The sequence below is a fragment of the Sorghum bicolor genome, chromosome 3 (genome assembly GCF_000003195.3).
Source record: "Sorghum bicolor cultivar BTx623 chromosome 3, Sorghum_bicolor_NCBIv3, whole genome shotgun sequence".
Lineage (NCBI taxonomy): Eukaryota > Viridiplantae > Streptophyta > Magnoliopsida > Poales > Poaceae > Sorghum > Sorghum bicolor.
Genome location: NC_012872.2, coordinates 11,249,089 through 11,276,650, shown reverse-complemented (window position 1 = coordinate 11,276,650; position 27,562 = coordinate 11,249,089). Strand labels below are relative to the sequence as shown.

General features: G+C 44.4%; 4 protein-coding genes across 4 annotated transcripts; 2 read left to right on the top strand and 2 right to left on the bottom strand.

The window, feature by feature from the left end:
• On the top strand, window positions 141-3,471 carry LOC8054629. The gene is made up of 3 exons (XM_021456996.1): window positions 141-425; window positions 1,770-1,842; window positions 3,038-3,471. The coding sequence occupies exons 1-3, from the start codon at window positions 156-158 to the stop codon at window positions 3,049-3,051; spliced, it is 357 nt and encodes a 118-aa protein (XP_021312671.1). The 5' UTR covers window positions 141-155; the 3' UTR covers window positions 3,052-3,471.
• Window positions 4,129-8,883, bottom strand: LOC8054628 (DNA (cytosine-5)-methyltransferase DRM2). Its single transcript, XM_002455376.2, has 8 exons — window positions 8,537-8,883; window positions 8,191-8,337; window positions 7,841-7,946; window positions 7,718-7,764; window positions 7,456-7,620; window positions 6,188-6,287; window positions 5,550-5,641; window positions 4,129-5,457 (listed from the first exon to the last, which is right to left on the bottom strand). The coding sequence occupies exons 1-8, from the start codon at window positions 8,540-8,542 to the stop codon at window positions 4,294-4,296; spliced, it is 1,827 nt and encodes a 608-aa protein (XP_002455421.1). The 5' UTR covers window positions 8,543-8,883; the 3' UTR covers window positions 4,129-4,293.
• On the top strand, window positions 14,696-15,244 carry LOC110433622 (translation initiation factor IF-2-like). The gene has a single exon (XM_021456114.1). It carries the CDS (start codon window positions 14,696-14,698, stop codon window positions 15,242-15,244), a length of 549 nt encoding a protein of 182 aa, XP_021311789.1.
• Window positions 25,066-25,820, bottom strand: LOC8054627. The gene has a single exon (XM_021457706.1). It carries the CDS (start codon window positions 25,580-25,582, stop codon window positions 25,298-25,300), a length of 285 nt encoding a protein of 94 aa, XP_021313381.1. The 5' UTR covers window positions 25,583-25,820; the 3' UTR covers window positions 25,066-25,297.

Sequence of the window (27,562 nt, the reverse complement as noted above, 5' to 3'; positions counted from 1 at the left end):
GGCTCCTCTATGCGGCCTGCATCCAGTATATCACAAATACAAAATTGAAGTTTATACTTATTAAGGCCTCGTTCGTTTCGGCCGGAATGGCCCGTTTCGCTGCTCAATCCGTGTGGATTGCCACCGGCCCGTTTTGAAACCAGGTCTGCCTCGAAATGCCGTTCGGTTTGGGCTGGCCCAGGAAAGAAATCTGGCCTGGTTTGGCCATTCCACCCCTTTCCACGCCTGGAACAAAACCCGACCTCCTACCCTCCGGAACGGAGTCAGGCGTGAGACGGCGCAGTCGAGCACCACGAGCAGTCGAGACCCTGCAGCTGCATGCCGTAGTGGAGGCGACGGCGGCGACGGCGGGGCGGTGCGAGACGACGGCGACGCGACCGACTCCAACCCTATGTCCTTCCCCTTCTTCTTCGTCCTTCTCGCCGGTGATCCCTCGCTCTCCCCTTCGTCCTCGTCTTCTCTCCCTCTTCTAGGGTTCTTGGATCTTGGGCATGGTGGTTGCGATTGATCGCTGGGCAACGACGCGTGCGTCGGCGACTCTTGGTGCGTTCGCGCTGAGGTCGAGCACCCGCAGGCTCCACAGGCGGGCCAGCTCCTCTGGCGCAGCACCGCGAAGCGCGTTCCGGGAGAGGTTGAGCGCGGCGAGGGCGTCGAGGGAGGCGAGCGCGGAGGAGATGCCGTCGTGGAGGCTCTTGTTGGAGAGATACAGCGTGACCACCCGCCCGAGGTCGCAGGCGACGCCCGTCGAGGAACAGCAGGCGGCGCCGTCGCCGTGGCCCCACCCGATGAGCCTGGCGGGCTTGCTGTCCAAGCCATCGGAGAAGGCGAGGAGTGCCTTCAGGTCGGTAGGGTCGCATGCCTGGGACTCCGCCTTTGAGCAGGAGCAAAATCCAAACGGACTGGAGAAAGAAGCACAAGCAGCGCTGCATGGAGGAGGATCTCGTCGACCTTGTCATCCCTGTTCTGCGCTGGATTGTGAGGCGGCCGAAAGAGGACGACGACATCACAAGGAAGAAGTGGTGGGGGAAAGTCAGAGGAAAGACAGGGACGGTTGGTTTTGACTCCGATGCGTTCAACAGTGCGGATCGGATTTGTTTATCTTTCCCTCTGTTTCTTTATTCAGAGAGATCCAATTTATGTTCTAATAACTAAGAGAGGAGCGGATGTGGCCTTGCTGTGTCAAATTCTTGAGATCGAGAGCATTAGTTGGGGCATCACCATTCAGGCATTCACCAATCACACCGCTAGTAGTAGTTTAACTCTCAAAACTGTTACCAGTCGTAGCAGTGTTTTAGCTTGACAGCATCTTTCTAATCCCTGTGGTCAGTGAAAAGTGAGATGCCTTTTCCCAATTTCCCTGGCCAATGAGCTTATCAGCCTGCTTGCGTACAGCATATAACAGTGTGTGGTTACCTCTGACTGCACTACTACGTAGCAGCATGTTTATTTACCATTGGCGTGTTTTTGTTAGGAGTGTATAGTACCTACTTGCAGTTTGCATGCATCAACACAACATGTTACAACAACTTGGCTTAAGAATGTTTTACTGTTCTATACTCCTATGTGATTGTAATATTGTCAGCTATTTCAGTGTTGGTTTCTTGTAGAGAAGCATGGCGCAGCTCCCTGCAGCGTCGCTTCAATTATCAGCTATTTCAACTTGGCTTAGCATGTCGCTTCAATTACCAGCTATTTCAGCATTGGTTTCTTGTTATTTGGCTCAGAATAAACTCTTATTTGGCTCAAAAATTGTTTCTTGTCATTTGTAGATCTCTCCTCCACCATTTAGAGTTGGGGAAGGTGAACCTCCGCCTTCTTGGGATCCAGTACCAACTCCAGAAGGTACTCCTTAATATTTATCTTCTATACGACATCGTCAAAATATTTAGCTTTTATATAACATGGTTAATAATATTTAGCTTCTTTATAAAATTATATGCTTCAGTTCTACAATGAGTCTATCACTGCGAGATCGCATTAGAAAGAGGAGGGAGGAGGAAGATGATGACATGATGCTATTTATTTTTCCTGCCTTATATCTTATAAGTTCTGTTAGAGGGGGAGAAAGGAGAAAACGCCATACTTCGGAAGAAACAGGCGAGGTTAAAGTTCGTAGACTCCTCGAGGGATATGTCAAGAACTGTCAAGTTGCATTTTAGGATGGAACCATACATCTTTAGAGATTTGGCAACTTACCTTAGAAGGAAAAGGCTTGTTGTTGATACTAGGATCACAGTGGAGGAGAAGTTGGGTTTCTTCCTATATATGTTAAGTCACAATGCCTCGTATGAGGATCTTCAAGTGTTCTTTGGGCACAGCAATGACACCTTCCATCATCACATCAACCACTTCTTCAAGGTTGTCATTCCTACACTCTCTCGCCGTTTCCTTCAAGCTCCTGATCCTAATCAAGTGCATCAAAAAATCCAAGACAATCCTAGATTCTATCCATTTTTCAAGAATTGTCTAGGTGCCATTGATGGAACTCATATTTCTATTTCCATAGCCTCTGAGAAAGCTTCTCCTTTTAGAAATAGGAAGGGCACACTAAGCATTAATGTGATGGTGGCATGTGATTTCGATCTCAACATCACTTTAGAGATTTTCAAGAATTGCTAAAAACTTCATGTTTTCCTTCTTGTTGATACTAGGATCACTATGGAGGAGAAATTGGGTTTCTTCTATACATGTTGTCACAAATTAAGGACAGTACTACTTTCTAGCCCTGTTCAACCCTTAGAGATGAGAATATTTTGATAGTTGAGTTGCTAGTAAGAGGATTTGGACTATAGAGATGCATTTCTAGTCAGGGGTATATATATCCTTCCATAGTAAGATTGAAAGCTGAGATATGCTCCTGTCATAAATAAAGACTTCACTTGTGCTAAGACCGATACTTGTTCTTATATTTAGCTAAAAATAGTCGGTCAGCAGCACAAGAAAAATGGATGAGTTTTACTAAATTACTACTCTATTTGCAAAACATCTGTCCTATAAGATATTTGGTCAATTAAGTTAATACATTTGGTTTCTGCAGGGACATGGCTTTGACAGTTCTTGAAAGATATTGCTGGGAGCTTGTTGTTTTGCTTCATACGATTAAATGGAGTATTGGAAGGCTAGATTGCGTTCTTTCTTGATTTTTGCATTTAATGGAGTTTTGATTTGGTTGATGTTGTCTTTGGGTATTTTTGTAATTTATATTTTGGATCTAGAAAGCATTTCAAGTTTAAACATGATATTAGCACTTTGAGTCTGAGTGACCGTGCACATTTTTTGGAAAAAAAATTAGTGGCCATGCACATGTGTGCGCCTTTGAGCCGGTGATCACGCCGTGCAAGTAGTCAGGAAAAATTTTGCTTTTACCATCTTGACAGTTTGCAAATGTAAGGCTAAAGTCAGCTGAGATTGTGACAAGGTTTTTATCAATTGTCCTTGGATGGAAGTCAATTCTAAAAAAAAAATTATCAATTATTGTTTCCTATGATAGTAACTTTGTTGGTGCAAAAATTGTTATTAAGTGTCAGGTGTTAGTTTTGAATATCAAAGTCATATTGTGCTTATCTATTGCACATGTTATGAACCTCAGCTGAGTGTTTTACTGTATCCCTATTTTATTCCTGGCCGGCTCAACCGAACACTGCATTTGAGACAACCGGCTTAATTCCTGGAGAGAAAATGGAGGAAGCGCGGGTTGACCAGGATCCACTCGATCCTGGCCTGGATCAGATATCGGTCTGACACCAATATAGTGACTGACCAGGATCCACTCGATCCTGGCCTGGATCAGATATCGGTCTGACACCAATACGGTGGTGCTGAACGAGGCCTAACTGATTCTGCAGCTGGAGTGTATACAAGCCTAATCTAATGAGACTGCAGAGTATCCCTCTCATCTGGTACTGCGACTATCTTTTTCTTTAGCATCTGAGATGTTTGGCTTGGCTCTAAGCAGAATAATGTGCTACACAATCTTTCTGCGAAGTGTACTAGATCAGCTGTCTAAGTAGGCACCCTTCCACAGCTCCATAATTTCAGATATTTTTTTTACAACAAAGATACTAGATCTCTCATTGAGAAATACAAACTTAAAAAGGGAAAGCAACAGAACTGCCAGTGCCACACAACTGCACCAACATCAATTTGCATTGATCACCAAACGAGATTAAATTAAAAGTAGCCTAAATTAGAGTGGCATGAGAACTACACCAGTCAACCTTCGGATCATTCACCAGTTTGATCACAAGAAAAGATGCTACAATTCTAGAACCAAAATAATAAAGATTCTAAAAACTACAAACGCTCCATGATGGACTTGACAGAGTCTAAGATCCTAACATAGTGGTAGAATAACGAAGAATGCTCGCCCTCCAAACCATCTCTGTGGTAACGGTTGCTCCCAGTAAGATTGTTACAGGGACTTCCACCAATCACAAGATCAAAGCCACCAATTCTTCTAACATATGCCTCGATCCTCTCAGATGTCAATGTCTGCACATCACAAATCTCAATTAAAAGACCAGTCTGCGTCTGATCCCACCAACTCTTCAGAATCGTCCTATTGACCTCAGACTTCTCTACTGAAATAACTGTTTTCATGCGTATACCAAGCCTGTGGAGAGCCACCTCTGCTCCTCCAATACCAGAGAATAAAGACAGTACATTCATGCCTTGTGGGTACATATCCTTGAGGACCGAGAGATGGTAAGCAACAGTATCAACTTGAAATGAATTTCCTAGAGATCGGTACCTCTCTCTCCTGCTGATACCTCTGGTGTGATCCTTCGGAAAACCGAGTAGAAACTCCATCTCATCAGGCTCTAGAGGAGCAACCTTGTTTAAGCCAACCCAAGCGAGATTCCATTTCCTACACTCCTCCAACACAAACTTCTGAACTCTTGGAGGAGGTGGATCTGAACTGTTTGTAAGAGCTACACGAATCCTCTCTAACAGTTTTGCACTAGACACACAAGTCTGGAGGCAATTGAACTGTCGTCTTGGGTCCCATGATGGCCACCACCTCTTGGTATGAGGAAATGCTTCTGATATTTTCTTTGGAGGTATGGGGAGGAGAGGTGACCTGTTCTCAAGTGGCAGATTGTGTATATAACCTCTTTTCCTGGCAGCAGCACAGAAGTACTTCGAGTCCACAAACTCTGGCTGAATATCATACAAGAATCTTGATATGGTAGTCCAAACACCTTTTGGAGCAAGAGCAACGTTCTCATAGTAGAAGTATGGTGGACCCATAGCTTGTGAAGGCAGTGATCTGTCCACTGGCCTTGTGCACTGGTGTGGCAAACTAAATCCAACCATTGGATGTGGGAGAGGCATGGGTTCATCAGAGCTACCATCCAATGGGCCTCTACTTCCGTGTGCTTGACCTTCATATCTCTTTCTCCTTTTTTTGTTCGCATCCATGAACCTTCCTTTGTTTCTCCCTCCGTAGGAATTATCCTGCAGTATTGCAAACACAGTTCCATTATCAGACCATTAAATTAGAAACAATCTAATTGCAGACTTGTATGGACAGTTCACCTAAGACGAACCTCATAGTCAGACAAATTGCCACAGTAAACATCTCCTGCAGTCTGTGAAGCATATATTGAATCCACCAGAACCGAAATAGATGCATCCTGCCCTGAGTAATTTTAAACCACAGACGACAGTAGATGGCATAAGGTGCATGATCAGTGAACAGGGGCATTTGGAGCATACTTTGACAAGTTCAGATAATAAACTCTAAAGATAAGTTAAAATAAAACAGGGACAAGGACAGAATCTGAGTGGTACAAGTTGCATGCAACTTGCGAAAACAGTTTTATTTGACTGCAAACGCAATTAAAATATTCTGACCCCAAAAGAATAATAAACTGTTAGTTGCCTGCTATGAATGAGCATCTGGATGTTTGCTACTCATAGAATCAAAGCTTTACATCTATTAATCGGATGGATAACCCATTCTAGGTTATCTCAGTTCAAGATTGCAGCCAATTTACGAATTCCAACTTACTGCATTTGAGGAAAATTATCAATCAAAATCCAGAGATAAACCAACAGAAAGTTTGACATATAATTTATTCTATATGAGAGCATATCCTACTTTCAAGGTTGGAAATTGGTGTTTATTTTGCTGAGGAATCTAAGGCAAACAGAGGAGCACGGAACAAAGGCTCAGAGAGCACACCGCATCTAGTAACAGCCAGTGCAGCCTCGTCTTCAGGAAACCCCATTTTAACTAAGGAATAAACTTTCTCGTCCGTCTGTGACATCTCATGTAAGAAATCCTGTGTAGAAAGCACAGGAAAGCATTGAGAATACAGTTGAGAAGGTACACAAACTAGCATTGCAAGCAAAGGACAAAAACAACAATTCTTGTAAGGTGTATAAAAATGGGAAGTATCATAAGTATGGACAATTTTAGGAAAACAATTCAATCAACTCTCAGCTACATGAAGTCGCATGCCAAACACCAGAAAGTGCAATGCAAGTTCAGTGGTAGAGTTGAACAGGAATGTTGTTGCACTACAGAGCCTCCAATTCTTAGGAGTGATTGATTTGCATAAGTATCAAAAGGGAAACAGATTATAACCCATAACTATTTTTTTTGTGAATTAAAACAGTAGGAGAGAATGCTATTACAGGGAGGAAGGGGTACAGCAAACTTAAGTTAAAGGAAATGAATGTCAGATACAAAATATGAAATCCATCATTAACGAACCACCCACAATTTTGGAATTTCAATTGTTAGTCCATGGTGGTGTCTTGTTCAAGAATGTCACCAACACGAGAGTTCTAGTCATACACATAAGATGGAACACAATAGTTCCAAGTTTATGATTGACACTGCTTACCGTCTTACCAATATGATTTTCTTACAAAATTAAGGATTTTGGTTTCACAGGAACCTGTTATTTTGCCTAGAAGAACCCAGTTATCCCAAAATATAAGGGAAAAGCAAAGTAGATTGGCTTTCTAGTACAGCTATGTAGCTAACAGCTATGGCTGAAAACGGTAAGGGTATTTTCCGACCGTATTAGAGGCCAAATCCGTTTAGAGGTGTTTAGATCTGTCCGTATCCAAATCCAGATATTCAACATTTCATACCGTATCCGTATCTGAATACTCAAGTCGTATATTTATTATGTCAACATCTACGTATCCCATCCGATATAGCTGACACTATCCGTATTCGAATCCAAATAATATGAAAACAAATGTAATATCGGTGATATTCGACCATATCCAATCCATTTTCATCCCTACTAACAGCTGGTGGAAAACCAAAGGAACGGGTGCAAGTAAAAGTAAGGAACCTTATGGTCTTCGACATAAGTAGTCTACTTACTGGATTAACATTAAACAAGTTTAATGCAGAAGTATATACGATTTAAGCAGGTTTCTCAAAAGAATAAAGTAAACGCATACAGTCACCAAGGTGGCGCATCAAAATACCTCATCTCCAGAATCATCAACCGAGTTAGCAACCCCGGTGCTTCTACCACCAGCATCCTCATCATCCCAGTTTTCTAGAATGTCATCATCATCACTATCGTCAACATTTTGGGGGACACAACCAGAAGCAAAGCCATTATCCACTTTGAGGTCATTGCCTAGTTCCTGCATTTGGCATCACTTCGTGAAACAAATCCTCTTTGACATGCAACAACATCATCATCAAAGAATAACTATTAGAAGTAGGAACAGAAATGAATACCTGGTAAGTAAGAAGAAGCTCAACTAATGAATCTGCTCCATTATCCCCTGAAAGAAAAAACAGCTGTCAGATAGAGTATATAGAATCACCTAGAGTCTAAGTAATGGGTTATTAGCTAAGTACCATTGTCCTTCATGGCCTTCAGAACAATCTCTTCTGGGAAACCCATGTCCATATACTTATGAACCAAAGAGGCAGATGGCCCAGCCTTCCCATTGCCATTAGCAACCTTCAAATCAGCCCCGCAAACAAACAGAAATATTACAATCGTAGCCACTAGAAACAAGGTAACAGTATACATTGAGAGTGTTCGTGTCGCTATATGCTAATCACGATCATGTTTCTGTTCATGACTACCATATGTGGTTTGAACACCTCTAAGTAACATGAACTGAAGAACACCTAGCTGCTGAGTTCACACATTGTTGCATATGCTGATATGCATTCATCAGTTAGCTGGCTGCCTGGCTTACCCGTGTAGATGGGCCTGGAGCATCAGCGTTCGTTGATGCCATTGCTGATGAACTGGCACCAGCAGCGTTGAAGCTCGCTGCCTCCTCCCCATCGCCGTCACTATCCCATTCGAAGTTGTCACTACCATCACTGTCGCCAACACAGTGCTGTGACACGAATTTAGAACTAAACATCAGGCACCTCGACCAACAATGGATCAAACCACCATCCATCCCGAAATAGCATAAAAAAATGCAGGTTCTAACTGAGAACCAGTGTTAAGAAAACCCCGGTATCAAGAATTCATCGCGCGAGAGATCATTCCTTCACAATACATGGAAGGGGACAGAGAAAGGGAAGTCTTACCGCCATTCCGGAACCTTGGCAAAGGGGCTCCGACGGATACCCCTCCCTCGATCCCTCTCGTTTTCCACGGCCCCGGCGTGGCCGGAAGCTGCGGCGACGGACCCCCGGACGGCGTGGCCCGGCGCAGCCTCTCTCCGCCCTCTCCGCTCCACAGCTTGCCCGGATTACCTCTGCCGCCTCTCCCCAGTCCCCACCCGTCGCCGTCGGCCCCTGCGCGCTGGGACTTGGAAGCCAGTGGCAGACGAGGAGGAGCAGGAGGCCGCGACGGCGACGAATCTCCAGGACTCCGAGAAACTCACGCCGTCACGCGACGCGTCCGCCAAAGAGCACGGGCAATGGGCACATCGCTCGTTGTACACCACTGTGTTGTGGGGACCGCTCAGATGTCCAGGGATGTCAGCGAGAGAGGGCGGCACCGTCCCCGGTACGCCGGTACGTAGGCGGTGAAAGAACCCGTGTGACGGCTGATCAATCGTCACGTGTCGAGAGCATTTCCGGATGATAGTAGGCCTTGTTTAGTTCTTATAAAATTGTACAGAATTTTTCATATTTTCTACATTAAATCTTGCGTGTATAGAGTATTAAATATAAATTTAAAAAATAATTAATTACACAATTTGTCTGTAATTTGTGAGATAAATTTTGTAAGCCTAGTTAATCCATAAATAGATAATATTTGTCAAATACAAATAAAAATACTGCAAAAAAAATTCCAACTAAATAAAGCCTAAATATTGGATCGAGATTAGAATAGTGATATTTGATTTTTTTCAAAAAATAATATTATATTTTAATCTTTCATTCTTTATATTTTATTTAATCTTAGTTGTTTATTTATTTGTCTTTCCTTATCCCACATTCTATATCCCTATATTCCAACACCACCAGCAGAAACCATTGGGATCTAAGTTTTTATTTCGAATTTGATGTCGCGGTAGAGTCGCGCACATCTCAACGAAAGTTGAGAGAAAACTATATTTGTATGGCGTGGAGAGAACTGTGTTTGCGTGGCTGGTAGAGCGAGCTAATTTACCTACCACCCATCTACAGTTGTCACATATGTAGTAGTCGTTCAATTATTACTATAATTGTCACGCATCCAGTGTAATAGCTTTTGACTATTTCTACCTAATCTTTATATAAGATATGCTATTAAGTTATTTATTATAGCAAATAAGTGATGTTTCAATATACATATATGTAACTAACTTTGGTTATCTTTTATATAATTTATTTTTATAGAATAGATAGAGTTAAATGTGTTGGCGCTCTGCCATTTCGGTTCAGAACACTCAAAATTAAAATCTAGTCCAAATCATGAACGCCAAGTTCATATCCTTAGTATAGTGCCCATGCTAACGCCATGGCTTTATTTTAAGGACGCTCTTGAAAACAACCAGGTAACAACATTTTTTGATAGTTTAAGTCACACATGATTGTTTATGACCATGTATATTATCCGAAAAACACTTAAGCGTCTAAACACAACATATATAGTTCACCAATTAAAGTTTAGCTAAATCAATTTCTTTTACACTGGAAGTCTAATGACAAAGTGCATCAGGCACGTCAGGGCATTAAGCCATGCCAAAGCAATTGGACTTTCACTAAAAGAAGATATGTTTTAGCTTTGCATTACAAAACATGAGAAAGAAGAGAGGGCATTCTTTTTGTGATATATAACTGCATTTTTAAACGTATCAGGTCGAGGAATGCTGAGAAGGCTTTGCACCTGTCAACAGTGGAAGGTCGCAAATTACACAAAGGTCAATTCACACGCATCAGCTCCTCATTTTTGTTAATGAATACCAGAAGCATAAGACATGTATAAAAAAAATTAAAGCAAAAAACTAAAGAACACAAGTCTAGAATTTATATTGACGCAAATAAAATTAAATAAAACATGGAGCACAAAAAATAAAATTATTTGAGTATACCCAACGTTAATCAACAATTTGGGACGTTTTTATAAACAATATTCTTGGTGTTGTTCCACCGTGGAATATATGGTTTAGTCAAACTCTTGATCTTGACACACCCCTCGACAATGCAATATACCTATTTGTAATAAATCTTTATAATTTTTTTTATAATTTTGGTTAAACTTTAAATACTTTGATTCTCCAAGATTCTTGAAATGACTTATAATTTGGAATGGAGGGAGTATCTTGCAAACCTGAAATTCAAATTGACATTTATTTTCAGAAATAGCAGCAAGATATATGTAGGAGTATTAATGAATTGAAAGCATAATTACCAACATCTACAGGAAGATAAATTGGCTTCTGCTCACTGCCAACAACCCAACACCGATGCATGGGAGAGGTTAAAACCTAATATTTTAAGGATCTAAGAAATATTTAATTAGAAGTGCTGATTTTTTTGAATGATAGATTAGAAGTGCTGATTGCAGACTTCTGTGCCTTACCATAATCAGGTTGAGTCAAGTTTGTATCCACGACATGTATCTTTTGGATGTTCTGAACAAAGTCATTCAGCCGCAGCAGAGATAAAACGAAAACTGATGAGAACACATATACAATAGAAAAATTACAGCACGTTACAAGCTCTAAGATGCAGTCTAAACGTGGAATAGAATTACCATGCAAAGAACATCTAGTCCTTGGCGCCTCCTCCCATGCTTCCTACGGCCGGATAGGATCGCTGCAGCAGGAGGAGTCTCGAACTCTCTATGCGCAGCTGCACGGCAGCTGGGGCAGAGAGGGTGGCCGTATGCCAAGGCAAACAATGAGCTCGGTGGCGGACATCGGACATCGCGTAGCCGATAGGGCGGGATTGGTTGTACGCTGGACTGGACAGCGGCTAAGGTGGAGAGAGCGAACGACGATCTCACTCGTTGGACTGCGCGACGGTTGCGGACGGCGATCTTGCTGGATTGCACGGTGGCTGCACCGGTGATCTCAATGGCGCAAGGCAGAGGGCGGACCGTGATCTTGTTGAACTGCATGGCGGCTGTAGGCACGGCTGCACTGCCCCAGGTCAGTAGGAGACGGCGATCTCGCTGGTGGACGTTGCGTAGCCGAGGCAGACCACGATTTCGCTGATCTCGCGCGGATGTCGCGCGTGGGCCGAGATGGGTTTCCTTGTGAGAGGCGGATGGTTGGGCGACGACGAGGACCATACACGCGACTCTGATCGTCGGATTTGAGTGAGTAAGGAGAGAGAAAGATAAGAAGCAATCTGAGTGGTTCATTTGTACGTGGTTGTTTTTGTAGGTACATTTTGTTTGGTGAGTGGAGGAGAGGTATCTCAGCGGGGAAGGTTTTTTGTGTAGCCTTAGCAATGTTTATGTTGGTGCATTAGTAGGGTAGATAATTGTCACGCATCCAGTGTAATAGCTTTTGACTATTTCTACCTAATCTTTATATAAGATATGCTATTAAGTTATTTATTATAGCAAATAAGTGATGTTTCAATATACATATATGTAATTAACTTTGGTTATCTTTTATATAATTTATTTTTATAGAATAGATAGAGTTAAATGTGTTGGCGCTCTGCCATTTCGGCTCAGAACACTCAAAATTAAAATCTAGTCCAAATCATGAACGCCAAGTTCATATCCTTCGGGTGCTATTCACTATAATAAATCTTTATAAAAACACCTTCCACACTTCTACCTACTTGCAAGAGGGATAAAGGTCCTGCTTAGGACAACTTTTCTCCACCTCGCTTTGAAATTAAAGCTGGATTTCCTCCACAACGAAGTTTCATAAGAATCACAAGGAGAAAAGTCTTAGCATTTGGTATGCTAGATTCTAAGGGATAACTCACATGCTTGAGCTCCCCCCAGAATGAGAAGGATGAGAAGAGGCTCATCGAGGAAGAGGAGGTGGTCCTCTTGTTAACAACAGGCCTACTCGTGGAGTGGTTCGACAACTACCCTGCAGGACAACTCCCTTTTTTAATCCGATGGCGGGCATCTTATTCTCAAGAGCCACCAACCCCTTCTGTCGTGGCCAGAGAAAGATGCATCTCCACGTTGTAAGCATCACATTTCCTCGTCGCGCTAGAGGAGAAGTGGATCCATTAGCCTGTCAACCTTTGGTTGTGGTGCTCGAGCGAGGAGGCGGAGGCGAGTCTATCAGCAGATTCATCAGGTCCTCAGGGTCCGATGCTCGAGTGAGACGGAATTTAAAACATATTTTTTTTATTTTTAGACCAAATTTAAAACATATTTTAAATTTAACCTGGTTTCGAAAATATTTTTAAGATTAATCTGTTTGGCCCCGCCACCATGCTTGGCGGGGCAAATAAACTGTACCCCACCATGCACGGCGGCAGGGTACAACTGCTACGTGGTATGCAACATTAGAGGCTGCTGACGTGTACTCCGCTATGAATCATGACGGGTTAGGCATATCTCGCCTGCCATCATGGCGGGGTATGGAACTGAGCACCAACCCGGTTTTCTCAGGGCTTCTCCAGTGGCTAAAAAAAGCGACTCTCCAATGACGTGGAATCGAATCAAGCTGAATCAAACGGCTAGAGGAGTCGATGTATGCGCAGGTGAGAGAAAAGTCGATGCAAGTTCTTAAGTCGATGCAAAGAGAATTAAATAATATTTTTCTAGACACATTGCCTGTAGGAGGCAATAATGATTGGTGCATGGCACTTTGGTTTTTCTCCATTTGTATATTTCTATTGTAGGGTCCATACATGTAGTGAACAGTAATTCAACGATAGAGGTTTTATTCCAAAAACTAAAAAAATTTCAAGATTCTCAGTCACATCGAATCTTTCGGCACATGCATTAAGCACTAAATATAGATAAAAATAAAAAATAATTGCATAGTTTACCTGTAAATCGTGAGATGAATTTTTTAAGTCTAGTTACTCTATAATTGGACAATGTTTATCAAATAAAAACGAAAGTGCTACAGTCTCGAAAACCAAAAAAAATTTTGGAATTAGGCCTTGTTTAGTTCCAAAAATTTTGGCAAAATTAGCACTGTAGCAATTTCGTTTGTATTTGACAAATATTATCTAATCATAGACTAACTAGGCTCAAAAGATTCGTCTCATCAATTCTGACCAAACTGTACAATTAGTTTTTATTTTTATCTATATTTAATACTCCATACATACGTCTAAAGATTCGATGTGACGGAGAATCTGAAAAATAGAACTAAACAAGGCCTTAAACAAGGCCAGAATTTTATTTTACCGATTCACGTGCTCCCATACACCTGCCTATGCACAGTACACTGTTGACACTTGACACAGTAGCCACTCGCTACCGCCTTGCCCTTTGTCAGCGCCGCTCAACCCACCCCTACGCTCAACCTGCCATGATGGGGGCGGGGCACGCCTACCCCGTCATGATCCATGGCGGGGTACACGTCAGCAGCTCTTAGTGCTGCATGCCACATTGCTATATGGCAGTTGTACCCTGCCACCATGTATGGCGGGGTACAGTTTATTTGCCCCGCCATGTATGGTGGCGGGGCCAAACAGATTAATCTTAAAAATATTTTTGAAATCGTGTCAAATTTGAAATATGTTTTGAATTTGGGTTAAAAATAAAAAAAACGGTGTAGGCGGGGCTTGAGCAGGTGGAGGCAGTGACAAGAGGAAGGAGAGGATCGAGGGGATTTTCTCAGTAATAGCGGATTCTATGGTCACGTTGTCAGGGACTCAGGGAGAAAAATCTAGAATCAAAGCTTTTAGCATGGGAGACAAGCGACCCCAAACACTAGGCTAGGATCAAAACTGTAGTGGTATATGTTGAAAATCAAAGTCAAAAACAGTATGTGAACATAGACTTTGAATGGTGGCCAAATTAATGAAGGAGGAGAGGAATTTCAAGAGTTCAAATATTTTAAAACCTTTGTACCCATTCTCTTTGTCCCCTATAAATAGAGGGTTACTTTCATGCTTGTAATACACATCAGAAAAGACAAACAAAGGAATACAAAGACCACTCTTCTCCCATCTCTCTGTCCAAATATCTGTGTTCTTGAGCGCATTGTGAGCGATTCAGTGACTCGATTTCTAACACGTTATCAGCACGAGTTCTACCGAGCTAAGGGTAAGAAGGTAGGAAATCGATTCAATTGATACTCACTGTTTGTACCATCTTGTTCACAAACAAATACACAGAGCACAAAACACTAGTACCTCGCCGTCATCTTGAAGATGAGCGTGAGGACGGACCGAGCCACCGACGCCCTGAAGGCGTACGGAAAAGAATGCCGACGTGTGGGCGCCTCTAGCCCCACCTTCGCGCGAAACTCCGCCCCCTGCAGGGGCGTGACCGCTGAGCCACCGGACCGCGAGCTGCCGGGGCCGGGCCGCAGGAGGCAGGCTTGCTGCGCGCCAGGCCGCGCCGCGCCGGGCTCTGGCCGTGCCAGGCCGCGCCGAGGCCGCGCCCGCGCCCGCGCCCGAGGCAGCGCGCCGCGCCCGTGCCCGCGCCCGCGCTGGCCGCGCGTCTGGCCGCGCCCGCGCGCTGGGGCCGCGCCCGCGCCCGAGGCCGCGCGCCCGCACCCGGGGTCGCGCGTCTGGCCGCGCCCGCGCCGCCGGGACCGCGTGCTGGGCCGCGAGCCGCCGGGAACGCGCGCTCCGCCCGCGCCGCCCGCGCGCTCTGGCCGCGCTGCCCGCGCCCCTGGCCGGCCGGGCCGCCGCCGGGAGGGCTGGACGCCCATGGCCAGCCATCGGTGCCCCCTTCCTCCTCTGCCTATTTTCTGAAGAAGAAGATAGGGTAGAGAGAGAAAAGGAGAAAGAAAATGGTTAGGGTTAGGGTTTACCTTCCCTATTTATATGACCTCTGGACGAATCTAAGCCGTCCATCGTAATGGACGGTCACGATTGATTGGGTCGATATGGCCAGCCCACGAAGGGTGAATTTGGCCCAACTGCCCATTTAAGATACAGCACATATTTTTATTATTTGCGCAAAAATAGTGGCCCGAAGCCCACTGTAATTATAACAGTAATAATATAGTCCTGAAGATATTTAATTGCAAAGTAATCCTGAAGATTACACCTGGGAAAATTATAGTCCTGAAGACTATATCAAGTCGTAATCCTGAAGGTTACGCACCGACATCTACTAATCCTGCGCATTCATTGTGTAGGCATGTTGGACATCGCAAAGAGGGATTTCGAGATGCTCGCCGTGGATGGCAGCAACTACCTCACTTGGACGACCGACATCGAGATCAGACTCGATGGCATGGGCCTCGATCATACCATTGTCCAGCCTGAAGCTGGCAAGGATGAGCGCACAAAGCAGGACAAGGCAAAAGCGTTGCATTACCTGCGACACCACCTTCATCCTGACTTGAAGTGCGAATACATGACGGAGAAGGACCCGCTAGTCTTGTGGCAGTCCTTGAAGGACCGCTTCAGCCAGCAGCTGACCATTGTGCTCCCCAGAGCACAACAAGACTGGATCAACCTACGCTTCCAAGACTTCAAGTCTGTGGCAGCGTACAACTCCGCATTGCACAGGATTGTGACCAAACTGCGTCTATGTGGCCAGAAGATCACTGACGCTGATATGATCGAGAAGACCTTGTCCACCTTCCACCCCGATAACATTGTACTTCAACAACAGTATAGAAACTCAAGGTACACCAAGTACTCTGAGTTGAGTGAAGTACTATCTGTTGCCGAGCAACAGAATGAAGTTCTCATGAACAATCATTCTGCTCGGCCTACTGGTTCCTTAGTTGTGCCTGAAGCACATGCCAATGTTGCTGAGAGTTCTCGCAACCGCAAAAGGGGCCGTGGAAAGGGAAAATGGAAGGGGAAGAAGGGTGCCATGTTCAAGGTCAAAGGAAAGGGAAAGTCCAAGGGTAGGTTCGACCCCAAGAAGGAAAGAGGTGACCATAGTGGGGAAGAGCAAGGCGATTGCTATAGATGCGGAGCAAAGGGGCATTGGTCCCGCAATTGCCGCACCCCCAAGCACCTCGTTGACCTTTACCAATAGAGCAAAAACAAGAGTAAAGGTCAACATGAGTCCCACTTCCTCACTGAGCCTGAAGCTCGGCCGGAGAAGCGCGACGACGGGGTCGTCGATGCAAGTGGAGGCGTCCGAATGGACGAGAGTGAGGACAACCTTCTTGATGACTTTGATATATTTGGAGACCTGCAGTAATCTCTAAAGAGTCATGTTAGCGATGCCCACATGTACTAGTTTGGTCATGTATGCTCCTAAAGAGCATTTGTAATGTAGTAGATGATCCAAACTGTTGTAACGTTTCCCAAGAATTATGTAATGTTGTCTTTATGATAATGCATGTTTATGTTAAATTCCTGTTTTTACTTTATGGTATTTAACAGAGCCTGTGGGACCCGATGGCGGAAGCGGAACTCTGTCTTGTAGACAGTGGTACCACCAATACGATACTAAGGGATACTAGATATTTCCAAACATTAACAAAGAAAAGTGGAAATATTATGACCATTGCCGGAAGCAATGCTCATATTGTGGGCACCAGAAGTGCCACACTAGTTCTCCCTATGGGTACTCAAATCTTTGTAAAGGATGCACTGTTGTATCCCGACTCAAAGCGCATGCTTTTGAGCTTCAAAGATGTCCGTGCGAACGGTTTCCATGTAGAAACCGAGATCGAGCAAGGTGTTGAATACCTGCTGATCACTAAATTCGACGGGTACCAAAAGCGAGTGGTGGAAAGGTTCCCTTCATCGCCAACGGGTTTGTACTACACGTACATAAAGCCCACAGATGAGTATGTTGCGATGAAAACCATATTCAGAAACACAGAATCGTTTCGAATATGGCATGACCGCTTAGGTCATCCTGGTTTGGGAATGATGAAAAGAATCATCAACAATTCTGCTGGCCATGATGTTAGAGGCTTCCCAAATCCTGAAGATTTTATTTGCACCGCATGTGCAAAAGGGAAGCTAATCACTAGACCATCCCTCGTGAAGATTAGGGATGAGTCACCTGTGTTCTTGCAAAGGATACAAGGTGACATATGTGGACCTATCCAGCCCCTGTCGGGCCCATTCAGGTATTTTATGGTACTGATTGATGCATCTACCAGATGGAGCCATGTGGACCTGTTGTCCACTAGAAACCATGCTTTCTCCAAGCTCATTGCCCAGATAATCAGGCTAAAAGCAAGTTTCCCTGATAACCGCATCCAGTCCATTCGGATGGATAATGCTGGTGAGTTCAGGTCGAAAGCTTTTGATGATTATTGCTTAGCCCTGGGCATTAAGGTAGAGCATTCAGTACCACATGTCCACACACAAAATGGTCTAGTTGAGTCCTTGATCAAGAGGATCAAGTGGATTGCTAGGCTGTTGGTGCAGAATTGTAAGCTGCCAACCAGTTGTTGGGGCCATGCGGTGTTGCATGCTGCAGCACTAATCCAACTCAGGCCAACTGCATACCATGATACATCCCCCTTACAGTTAGTGCGTGGAAAAGAACCAAGTATTTCCCATCTGCGAATATTTGGCTGCGCAGTGTACGTGCCAATACCACCACCCCAGCGTACCGCAATGGGACCCCACCGGAAGTTGGGGATATATGTTGGTTATGTGACTCCGTCCATAATCAAATATTTAGAGCCTATGACTGGGGATCTTCATACGGCTCGGTACGCTGATTGTGTCTTCGATGAAGACCATTTCCCAGCATTAGGGGGAGATAGGCATCCAGAAGAATGCCGGGAAATTGAATGGAATGCATCGGGGATGCAATCCTTAGACCCACACACTAGCGAATCTGAACTGGAAGTTCAGAGAATTATTCATTTGCAAGGTCTTGCAAATGAGCTGCCAGATGCCTTCACTAATCACAAAAGGGTGACAAGGTCGCATATACCTGCAGTAAATGCGCCGGAGAGAGTGCAGGTACCCCTGAAGGCTACCAACTCTATGTCTCCCCTAATCCTAGGAAGAGGAGGCATCCAGAAGAATGCCGGGAAATTGAATGGAATGCATCGGGGATGCAATCCTTAGACCCACGCACTAGCGAATCTGAACTGGAAGTTCAGAGAATTATTCATTTGCAAGGTCTTGCAAATGAGCTGCCAGATGCCTTCACTAATCACAAAAGGGTGACAAGATCGCATATACCTGCAGTAAATGCGCCGGAGAGAGTGCAGGTACCCCTAAAGGCTACCAACTCTATAGTCTCCCCTAATCCTAGGAAGAGGGGGAGACCTCCATGTGCTCAGGACAAGGTCCCGCAGAGACGTCCACAGAGGCGACGGTCTGAGACACTTGCACCACTCGAAGAATCAGTTGAAGAGGCTCGACCCGAAGTCGAGAATGCCCCAGAAGTGGCAACTCAACCTGAAGTTGAGGAGGTCCCTGAAGGACACCATCCTGAAGATGGAAATCCCAATGCGTCACGCGCGCATCATCGCATTGGAAGATCGGAACGCCCCAACTCAATCGTTACGGGAAATCACGATGAGTGGGAGGACGATCATGAGGAGATCGCCACTAACTATGTGGAATCAGGAGAGTCATATCATAGAAAGACCACTATTGTTGACATATATTTTGCCTCAAAAATTGATGACTCAATGGATCCGGATCCAGAACCAAAGTCCATGATAGAGTGCCGGAAGCGCTCGGACTGGGATAAATGGAAAGCAGCAATTGAGGCTGAGTTGCGCTCGCTTTGCCAAAGAGAGGTCTTTGGGCCTGCAGTTCCAACACCTCCAAAGGTCATCCCTGTAGGATGCAAATGGGTCTTCCTCCGGAAGAGGAATGAACATGGCGAGGTGGTAAGATACAAAGCGAGACTAGTGGCACAAGGGTTCACGTAGAGACCCGACATCGATTATGATGAGACTTACTCTCCTGTTATGAGTGGCATAATGTTCCGATACCTTATATCTATGGTAGCTAACTTAAATTTGAAAATGCAGTTGATGGATGTTGTGACCGCTACTTGTATGGGTCACTTGATTCGGAAATATACATGAGAGTCCCTGAAGGACTCAAGATCCCTGGACTGAATCAAAACCGCAACATGTTCAGCGTCCGCCTGCAGCGGTCGTTGTATGGGTTGAAACAATCTGGAAGGATGTGGTTCAACCGATTGAGTAACTTTCTCCTGCAAAGAGGTTACATCAATAATGATGATTGTCCCTGTGTTTTCATAAAGAAATCCAATGATGGATTTTGTATCATCTCCGTTTATGTCGATGATTTGAATATCATCGGGACTACAAGGGACATTGAGGAAGCAATGGCTTACCTCAAGGCAGAGTTTGAGATGAAAGACTTGGGCATGACTAAGTTTTGTTTGGGCCTGCAGCTCGAACACCTCCCTGAAGGAGTGTTTGTACACCAGTCCACTTATACTAAGAGGGTACTTGAAAAATTCAATATGAGCAAGTGCCACCCTCTTAAGACCCCCATGGTGGTCCGATCCCTAGAAGCAGATAAGGACCCATTTAGACCCAAGGGCGATGATGAGGAAGTATTGGGACCCGAAGTTCCATACTTAAGCGCCATTGGAGCACTGATGTACCTTGCAAACTGCACTAGACCTGACATTGCGTTTGCAGTAAATCTATTGGCAAGGTACAGTGCTGCCCCAACCAGAAGACATTGGGTTGGCGTCAAAACCATCTTGAGGTACCTACAAGGTACACAAGACCTTGGTCTATGGTTGCCGAAGAATCAAGCTCCAACCATGGTGGGATATGTGGATGCTGGCTGTATGTCTGACCCGCATAATGCCAGATCACAGACTGGTTTTGTCTTTCTCTGTGGTGGTGCAGCCATTTCCTGGCGGTCTGTAAAGCAGACCCTAGTTGCCACATCGACCAACCACTCAGAGATAATCGCTCTATACGAGGCTGCACGAGAGTGTGTTTGGTTGCGACGAATGATTAATCACATCCAGAAGTCATGTGGTTTGAACGTCGCCGACACCCCCACCATTATCTATGAGGATAATGCGGCTTGTGTTGCACAGATGCACATGGGTTATGTCAAGAGCAATCTCACGAAGCATATTGCTCCAAAGTTCTTTTATCCCCATGAGCTCCAGAAGAGCGGGGAGATAAATATCCTGCAAGCAAGATCGTGCGATAACCTTGCAGATCTTTTCACGAAATCTCTACCCGCCTCTGGCTTCTATAAGTGCATCCATGGAATTGGTATGAGGCGGCTTAGAGAGTTGCAGGGTTTAGGGGGAGACCAGCCCCCAAAGACATAATATATGACCGTGGTCCCGAAGATCACGAGTCGGTCCTGAAGATCGACCTGAACATCAATTGTTGTACTCTTTTTTTTTCCTTGATGAGTTTTTCCCAGTGGGTTTTCTCATGCAAGGTTTTTAACGAGGCAACAGGTGCAGCATAAAGCGATGCGTGTGATGTACTCTTTTCTCCTACCCTTTTTTCCCACAGGGTTTTTGGGGGGAGTTTTTAACGAGGCATACACATAGCATAAATTTGGCCAAGGAGGAGTGTTGAAAATCAAAGTCAAAAACAGTATGTGAACATAGACTTTGAATGGTGGCCAAATTAATGAAGGAGGAGAGGAATTTCAAGAGTTCAAATACTGTAAAAACTTTGTACCCATTCTCTTTGTCCCCTATAAATAGAGGGTCACTTTCATGCTTGTAATACACATCAGAAAAGAGAAACAAAGGAATACAAAGACCACTCTTCTCCCATCTCTCTGTCCAAATATCTGTGTTCTTGAGCGCATTGTGAGCGATTCAGTGACTCGATTTCTAACAGTATATAAGCTCATCGAGACGGCCAAACTTCTTGTTGAAGTAGTCAACTTCTTTGGTGCTTGCAAGATACTCGTGTGGTTGAGTTACCTGCTCCTGATTGCCTACACCACTGTGACGCCATTGCTCTATTTTTTCGCGGAACACATGTCGTGTCCCAGGTAGCAAGTGTCGCTCGTTCCGCACCACCTGTCGCGTTCCTCGTGTGAGCTTCGCTAGGCCTCGCATGCCCTGTCGCATCCTAACGTCCTAACGAGCGAGCGTCGTCGCTCCGTCGCGCCACCAGATATATACGCGTCCCGGTGAGCAAGCACCATATTTGTGCCCTCCCTATCCAAGTTAGCAAGCAACGCTCGACCACACCACCTATCGTCGCCCAACTTAACGAGCACATGACCCGCCTGTCGCATCCTACCACCCGATGAACGAGCACCTTGTGATCATTTTCCTACTGGCAAGTGGCAAGGGAGTGACGCACATGCCTCAACACGTCCTAGCTAATGAGCATGCTCGACCGTGCCACCAGCTGACGCGGGCCCAGTGAGCGAGCGTCGCTCGGCTACACGAATCCCACTATGGCCGTGTTTACTTCCTCCTCTATTTTACAAAATGAACAACATTCTCACTCACATCGAATCTTACGGCACATGCATAAAATATTAAATATAAATAAAAAATAACTAATTACACAGTTTGTCTGTAATTTCTAAGACAAATTTTTTGAGCTTAATTAATTTATAATTGAACAATATTTATTAAATACGTTACAGTACCTATTTTCCAAAAAAAATAGAAGTAAACAAGGCCTATGCCTCAACGAGTGACATAAATAGCTCCACCCTGCCAATAGTTGTGTCTCAATGAGCGAGCAACACCGGGCTGCGCGCGAGCGAGTGTCAGCTAGCTCGGGGCATGCCTAGCCATGCATGTTCCGGGGAATGAGCCGATGCTCAGCTCGGCCACCCCACCTGCTTTTGTGTGTCTGTCCGTCGGTGAACGAGTGCCGCTCGGCCCTGTCAGTTTGGCGGTGAGCAACACGCGCATCTCGCCACATCCCAGTTCACACCACCGGCCATGTCTCGGCGAGCGAACACTGCTCGGCCACATGCGCCCCGCCTCGTCCTACCAAGCAAGCGATCGAGCGACGTTGGCTTGACCGCCCCCCGCCTGCTGCATCCCAGCGAGTGAGCGCGTGCTCTGCTCCGCGCTTCTGTGTCACAAATAGCAAGCACCGCTCAATTGGGCCACCTGCCGCGTCCCCGCGTTGTTTGGTTGCACGTGACGTGTCCTGCCTCATCCCAGCAAACAAGCGATGCTCGGCCACCACCCCGCTGCCTCCCGCGCCGTCCTGGCAAGCGAGCGACAAATGGTCACGCCACCTGCCGGCGAACTAGTGACTTGCGCCTCTTGCTGTATTCTAGCTGTAGTTCAGTGGTACAAGTAGCTTGTTTAGTTGGTCCACTAGTTTAGCTTAACTAAAGCAGTGTTAGCCTGGTTGTGTGCTCTATTATTGCTAGTTCAGCTTGCTAGTAGAATTGCTTAGAAGGCTTGCATTAAGTGATTTAGAGCTAGCCAAGGTAGTTGCTATAGGGAGTTATTTTGTCTAACCACTTTGCTCTAGGGTTGCTCAATTTAATTTGTAGAATTTTTTTAATAGCTATTTACTCCCTCTAGCCATCTAGATACATTCGCCTAGATCCATTCGTCTGCCTACCACTACCATGTCCCAATGATTGAGCATTGTGTGGTCGTGTCGCTTGCTGGCGAGCGTGTGTCCCAGATAGCGAGCACCGCTCGGACACACAACCAGCTCCTTTCCAACGAGCGAGCGTTGCTTGGCCGTGTCACTTGCGATGTTCCCACAAGTGAGTGTGCATGCCTCACCGCATCCCAGCGAGAGAGAACGATGCTTGGCCATCCCGCTATCGACGCCATTGACAAGCTATGACGATCCTTTATCTGGGCAGGTTCCGGCAGCGTTTGTGGAGAAAAGTGCAAGGTGGCCTAGCCCCTAGTCTGTCGTCCCAACGAGTTAGGCAGTCTCGGCATCTCTGATCTAAGGCGGGTAGGGGTGGTGCTACGCGTCCGCTGGGTCTAGAAGGAGCGTCGGGCGAGATCCGCGCCGTCCACAAAAGAGAGAACCACTCTTGCCCTTTTTGAAATGGCAACTGTGCTTTTCCTAGAAGATGGCAAATGAACCTACTTCTGGATGGATCGATGGATTCAGGGTTGCAACATCTAGACAATCACGCGCATTCTCTGTAGTCTATGCGCGGAAGAGGGAAATTTGCTGAAGATCACAGCTTCAAGGGTTGCAGCTTCTCTGCAGTCCGCGCGCGGAAGAGGAAGTTTTTGGTGGCTGATTCCCTGATGGGTGATGCTTGGGTCAGGCATATCTCTGGACTGGTCACCATGCAGCTGCTGCTTGAGTTCGAAAAGCTTTGTGACCTGCTTGAACACGTCCAACTTTCTACACCCCTGACGTCAACTACTCAGCAGCTTCGGCATACGGGGCCATGTTCCTTGGCTCCTCGACACCCGTTGGTGTGAAACAAATTTGGAAGACTGCCGCCCCGCCGCATGTGCGCTTCTTCTTCTGGCTTGTCTTGCACCGACATTGTTAGACTGTTGAACGTCGTTTCCGCCACAGACTACAGACTTTGGCCACTTGTGTCATGTGTGACCAACACCTAAGACCATTGATCACATTCTCCTAGGATGTTGCTTTAGCAGGAAGGTTTGGATATTTGCCTCAGCAAACTATACCTGCAGGGCTTCATCAGCGTCAACAAAGAACCTGTGATGCAATGGTGGGTTCACAGCAAGAAGGCAGTCCCTAAGCTACTCCGGCGAGGGTTCTACTCGCTTTTTTTCCTAGTGGGTTGGCTACTTTGGAGGAGAGGAACCTAAGAACCTTCGATGCCGTGACTTCAACGTTGTTGTATTTGTTGTCTTCTCAATAGTCGTTCTCTCGGTTCTTTCTCTTTGGCCATCTTGGCTACTGTCTATTTCTTTGCTGTTGGGTGCTTTCGGGTTTGAGTTCGGTAAACTGTGGTTACTATTTCACCCTGCTATATTTTTTAAAACTCTTTCTGCTTAATGAAACAAGCGCCTTCGGCGTGGTCTAGAAAAAAAAGGTCGAGAGAATTTCATCTATATATATAATATAGTTTTTTTCTCTTTATAGAAATGTTGTGCCATTAGAAAAACTTACGTAACAGCTTATTAAATGTGAATATATCTACCGGTCGCCGCCGGCCCCCTCGCTGGAAAGACTTGCGGATACGGAGTATTATATCTACCTGAACGTGGGGGTTTAGACGAATGCACGACAAATGAACCTGTGGCACGATTTTGTTCATGTTGCCATCATCAGTGCCTGATGCCTGATGATGGCGACACATTGACGTCCTCGTTGGCGTCAGCCGCCGGCAGCTGGACCGTTGGGGTTGGCATCTTTGCTAGCTGACTTGACCTGCGCCCTTGGCAAACCGCCGTGGATCTAAGAACACGAGCGCATCGCGACCAAATATCCCTGCCCTGAGCGCGGTGATCTCTGATTCTCCTGCTCCCCCAGTCCACGGTGTTAGTAGTTCATCAATGCAACCATGCTAGGGGGGAAATTGGCATGACAAAACCCGGCCACACCACAATTCAGCAATCCGTTTTTTTTTTCTCTCCCTTATACTACTCTCTCCATTCCAAATTGTAAAGTCATTTCAAGAATTCTGGAGAGTCAAAGCATTTTAACGTTTAACCAAAATTATAGAAAAAAATACTAAGATTTGTAACGTAAAGTGAATATACTATGAAAATATAATTAAGAGAGAATCTAATAATATTTTATAATATAAATTTGGTTAAACTTCTTAAGATTCTTGAAATGACCTTCGATGGAGAGAGTACTACATGTCGAAGAACCGGAAGTAACTGAGGATGGATCGAGCATGTGCATGCAGTACGCAACGACACGTACGGCAAGAAGCAATTAGGCAAGTACCAGTACACAGTCCAAATTAAAGTCTGGGCTGGGGCAAAACGACGACTCTCGCTCAAGGCCACATGACGTCGACCGCGAACCTGGACGCCGCGAGGTCCTCGAACGACTCCTCCTTGTCCTCCTCCCGCACCCGCGCCCGCTCTGTCCCCGCGGCGGCCGCGTGCTGGTCTGCCACCACCACCAGCCGTTGGCCCTGCCTGGTGCCCGGCGCCTCCGTGACGGCCGGCCGGAACTCCCCCGCCAGGCACCGGTGGCCGCTCATGTAGCGCTCGGCCGCCAGCACGCTGGCGCTCTCCCCGCCCAGCAGCTCCGACAGCAGGAGAACGATGGAAGCCATGAGCGGTCCGGATTGATCACGCAAGTGGAACGGACAGGTTGGAATTCACGGCGAGCCGGCGATGGCCGATGATGGCTGGGAAGGGGAGGAGAAGCCCAGATATGAGTAGAACGACATCACATCAGTCAATCAGGACCTATATAAGCAGCAAGCCGGTGTGCGCTGGCCGCATTTGCCTATACAGGGCTGTCAATAAGGTAATTTATTTTTTTTTTAAAAAAATGTATTAAATCTTTCATACGAACTAGCATGTTTGTTGTTTATCAATATATACTAGCAAAATATGCCCGTGCGTTGCTACGGGAGCAAATTGATAATTGTAGAAAATGAGCACTTTGTTATATTTATTTATGTTTTATCCTTTGTATTAAATTTGATAATTTTTAAGCTTTTAAAACTGACTTTGAAGGAGACTGTCCATATATATAGTTTATATACATGCTCTTAGACTTTTTAGGATTTTTATTTCACGCGCAATGGCACCTTATACTCTCTGGTTGAAAGGATCCTAATAAACTTTTGAATTATAATTTGTAGATTTGATTTTGATTTTATATAGATTGTATAATTTTCTGTCAATTTGTGCATTGTTCGTGAAAAGACAAGAAGCTAACAATATACCTTTTATTAGTAAGCTGAAGTCTATGTAAATTTTGAGATTGATTTTTATTGTGCGTTGCAACCGGAGAAAAGCATCAAATGACCATAGAAAGTTATGACATAATATTACATTCTATTTATAGTTATGTTTTTATAAAATTTAAAGTCCATAATTTATTTTATTGATAACCATGACATCTATAATATTAGATAGTTAATATTTAAAATAATATGTAGCTTGGAGACATATTTATTTAATAATAAAAATAGAAATTAGTCAAACCTTCTCTTACTTTAATATTACCTCTTAATATATCTTAATATTATATTAAAATATGAGAAGTTTGTTGGTAGCTTTTTATTTTTTTATTTAGATTAGGATTTCTATGAAATATGATATATCAGTTAAATGTATGTAGATTATAAACACATGGGTTAAATGTATGTAGATTATAAAAACATGGACTTATAAAGTGTTCATATGACATAACAGCACACCATGCAAAGGTAGTGGAAGCATCCTCAAGCATTAATTTAGTTAAATTAGTAAATCAGTGAGATATAAAGGAATTGTGTTAAAACTTTTACCACAAATCAAGTATCACATTAAATAGACTATTATAAAATTTTCATAATAATTAGAGCAAGATAACTACAATTTTAGTTTTATACTAAAAAACATAGGCAAGCATCTACCAGCAAAAAAAAGTATACTAAAATTTGTGATATTTTTGTTTACTATATGGATCTAAATATGTGGAGCTGAAAAAAATTTGTTTTGTAATTTTTAGATTTTTCTATGAATTACTATATATTTATTAATTTTTATAGGAGATTTTGCATTAGGAACCCTAGAAAAATTTCTATTCTTTTTTCTTCCTCTTCTAGAAGTCTATGTACGGGCTGATGCGGCTGGTTAGATTGGCTGATAAATTTGCACTTAGACCCCCTGTACTTTCTTTATTTTTAATATACTCTAGTGTGTAGGAGATTTTGTATTGGGAACCTAGAAAAGTTTCTATTCTTTTTTTTTTCTCCTCTACAAGTACCGGAAGCGGACATCGGATAGGGAGGCAGAAAAAGAATTGGCAAACTGAAATTTTCTCCTTTTATAAATAGGTAATAGATATACATGATGAGCATCTCTCGATTTGTTTGGTATCTTTTGTATACGATCGAGTTATGTAACTTAAATAGAACCCCCTTAATAAATAATCCCTCTGAAGAATGTGATACTGGTTTTTTGAGAAATTAAATCATTTAAACTTTGACTAAATTTAGATAAAAAAAGGTATAAACATTCATGATACAAAAAACACCATTAAATTAATTATAAAATATATTTTTATAATAAATTTATTTAGAGACATAAGTGCTAAT

Coding starts and splice junctions, on each gene's coding strand:
- LOC8054627 (XM_021457706.1), bottom strand. CDS start 25,582: ATGGCTTCCATCGTTCTCCTGCTGTCGGAGCTGCTGGGCGGGGAGAGC.
- LOC8054629 (XM_021456996.1), top strand. CDS start 156: ATGCCGTTCGGTTTGGGCTGGCCCAGGAAAGAAATCTGGCCTGGTTTG. Junction 426..1,769: donor CTTCTTCGTCCTTCTCGCCG/GTGATCCCTCGC, acceptor TGTCATTTGTAG/ATCTCTCCTCCACCATTTAG.
- LOC110433622 (XM_021456114.1), top strand. CDS start 14,696: ATGAGCGTGAGGACGGACCGAGCCACCGACGCCCTGAAGGCGTACGGA.
- LOC8054628 (XM_002455376.2), bottom strand. Junction 7,765..7,840: donor GAAGGCCATGAAGGACAATG/GTACTTAGCTAA, acceptor TTTTTCTTTCAG/GGGATAATGGAGCAGATTCA. Junction 5,642..6,187: donor ACTGGCTGTTACTAGATGCG/GTGTGCTCTCTG, acceptor AAAATTACTCAG/GGCAGGATGCATCTATTTCG.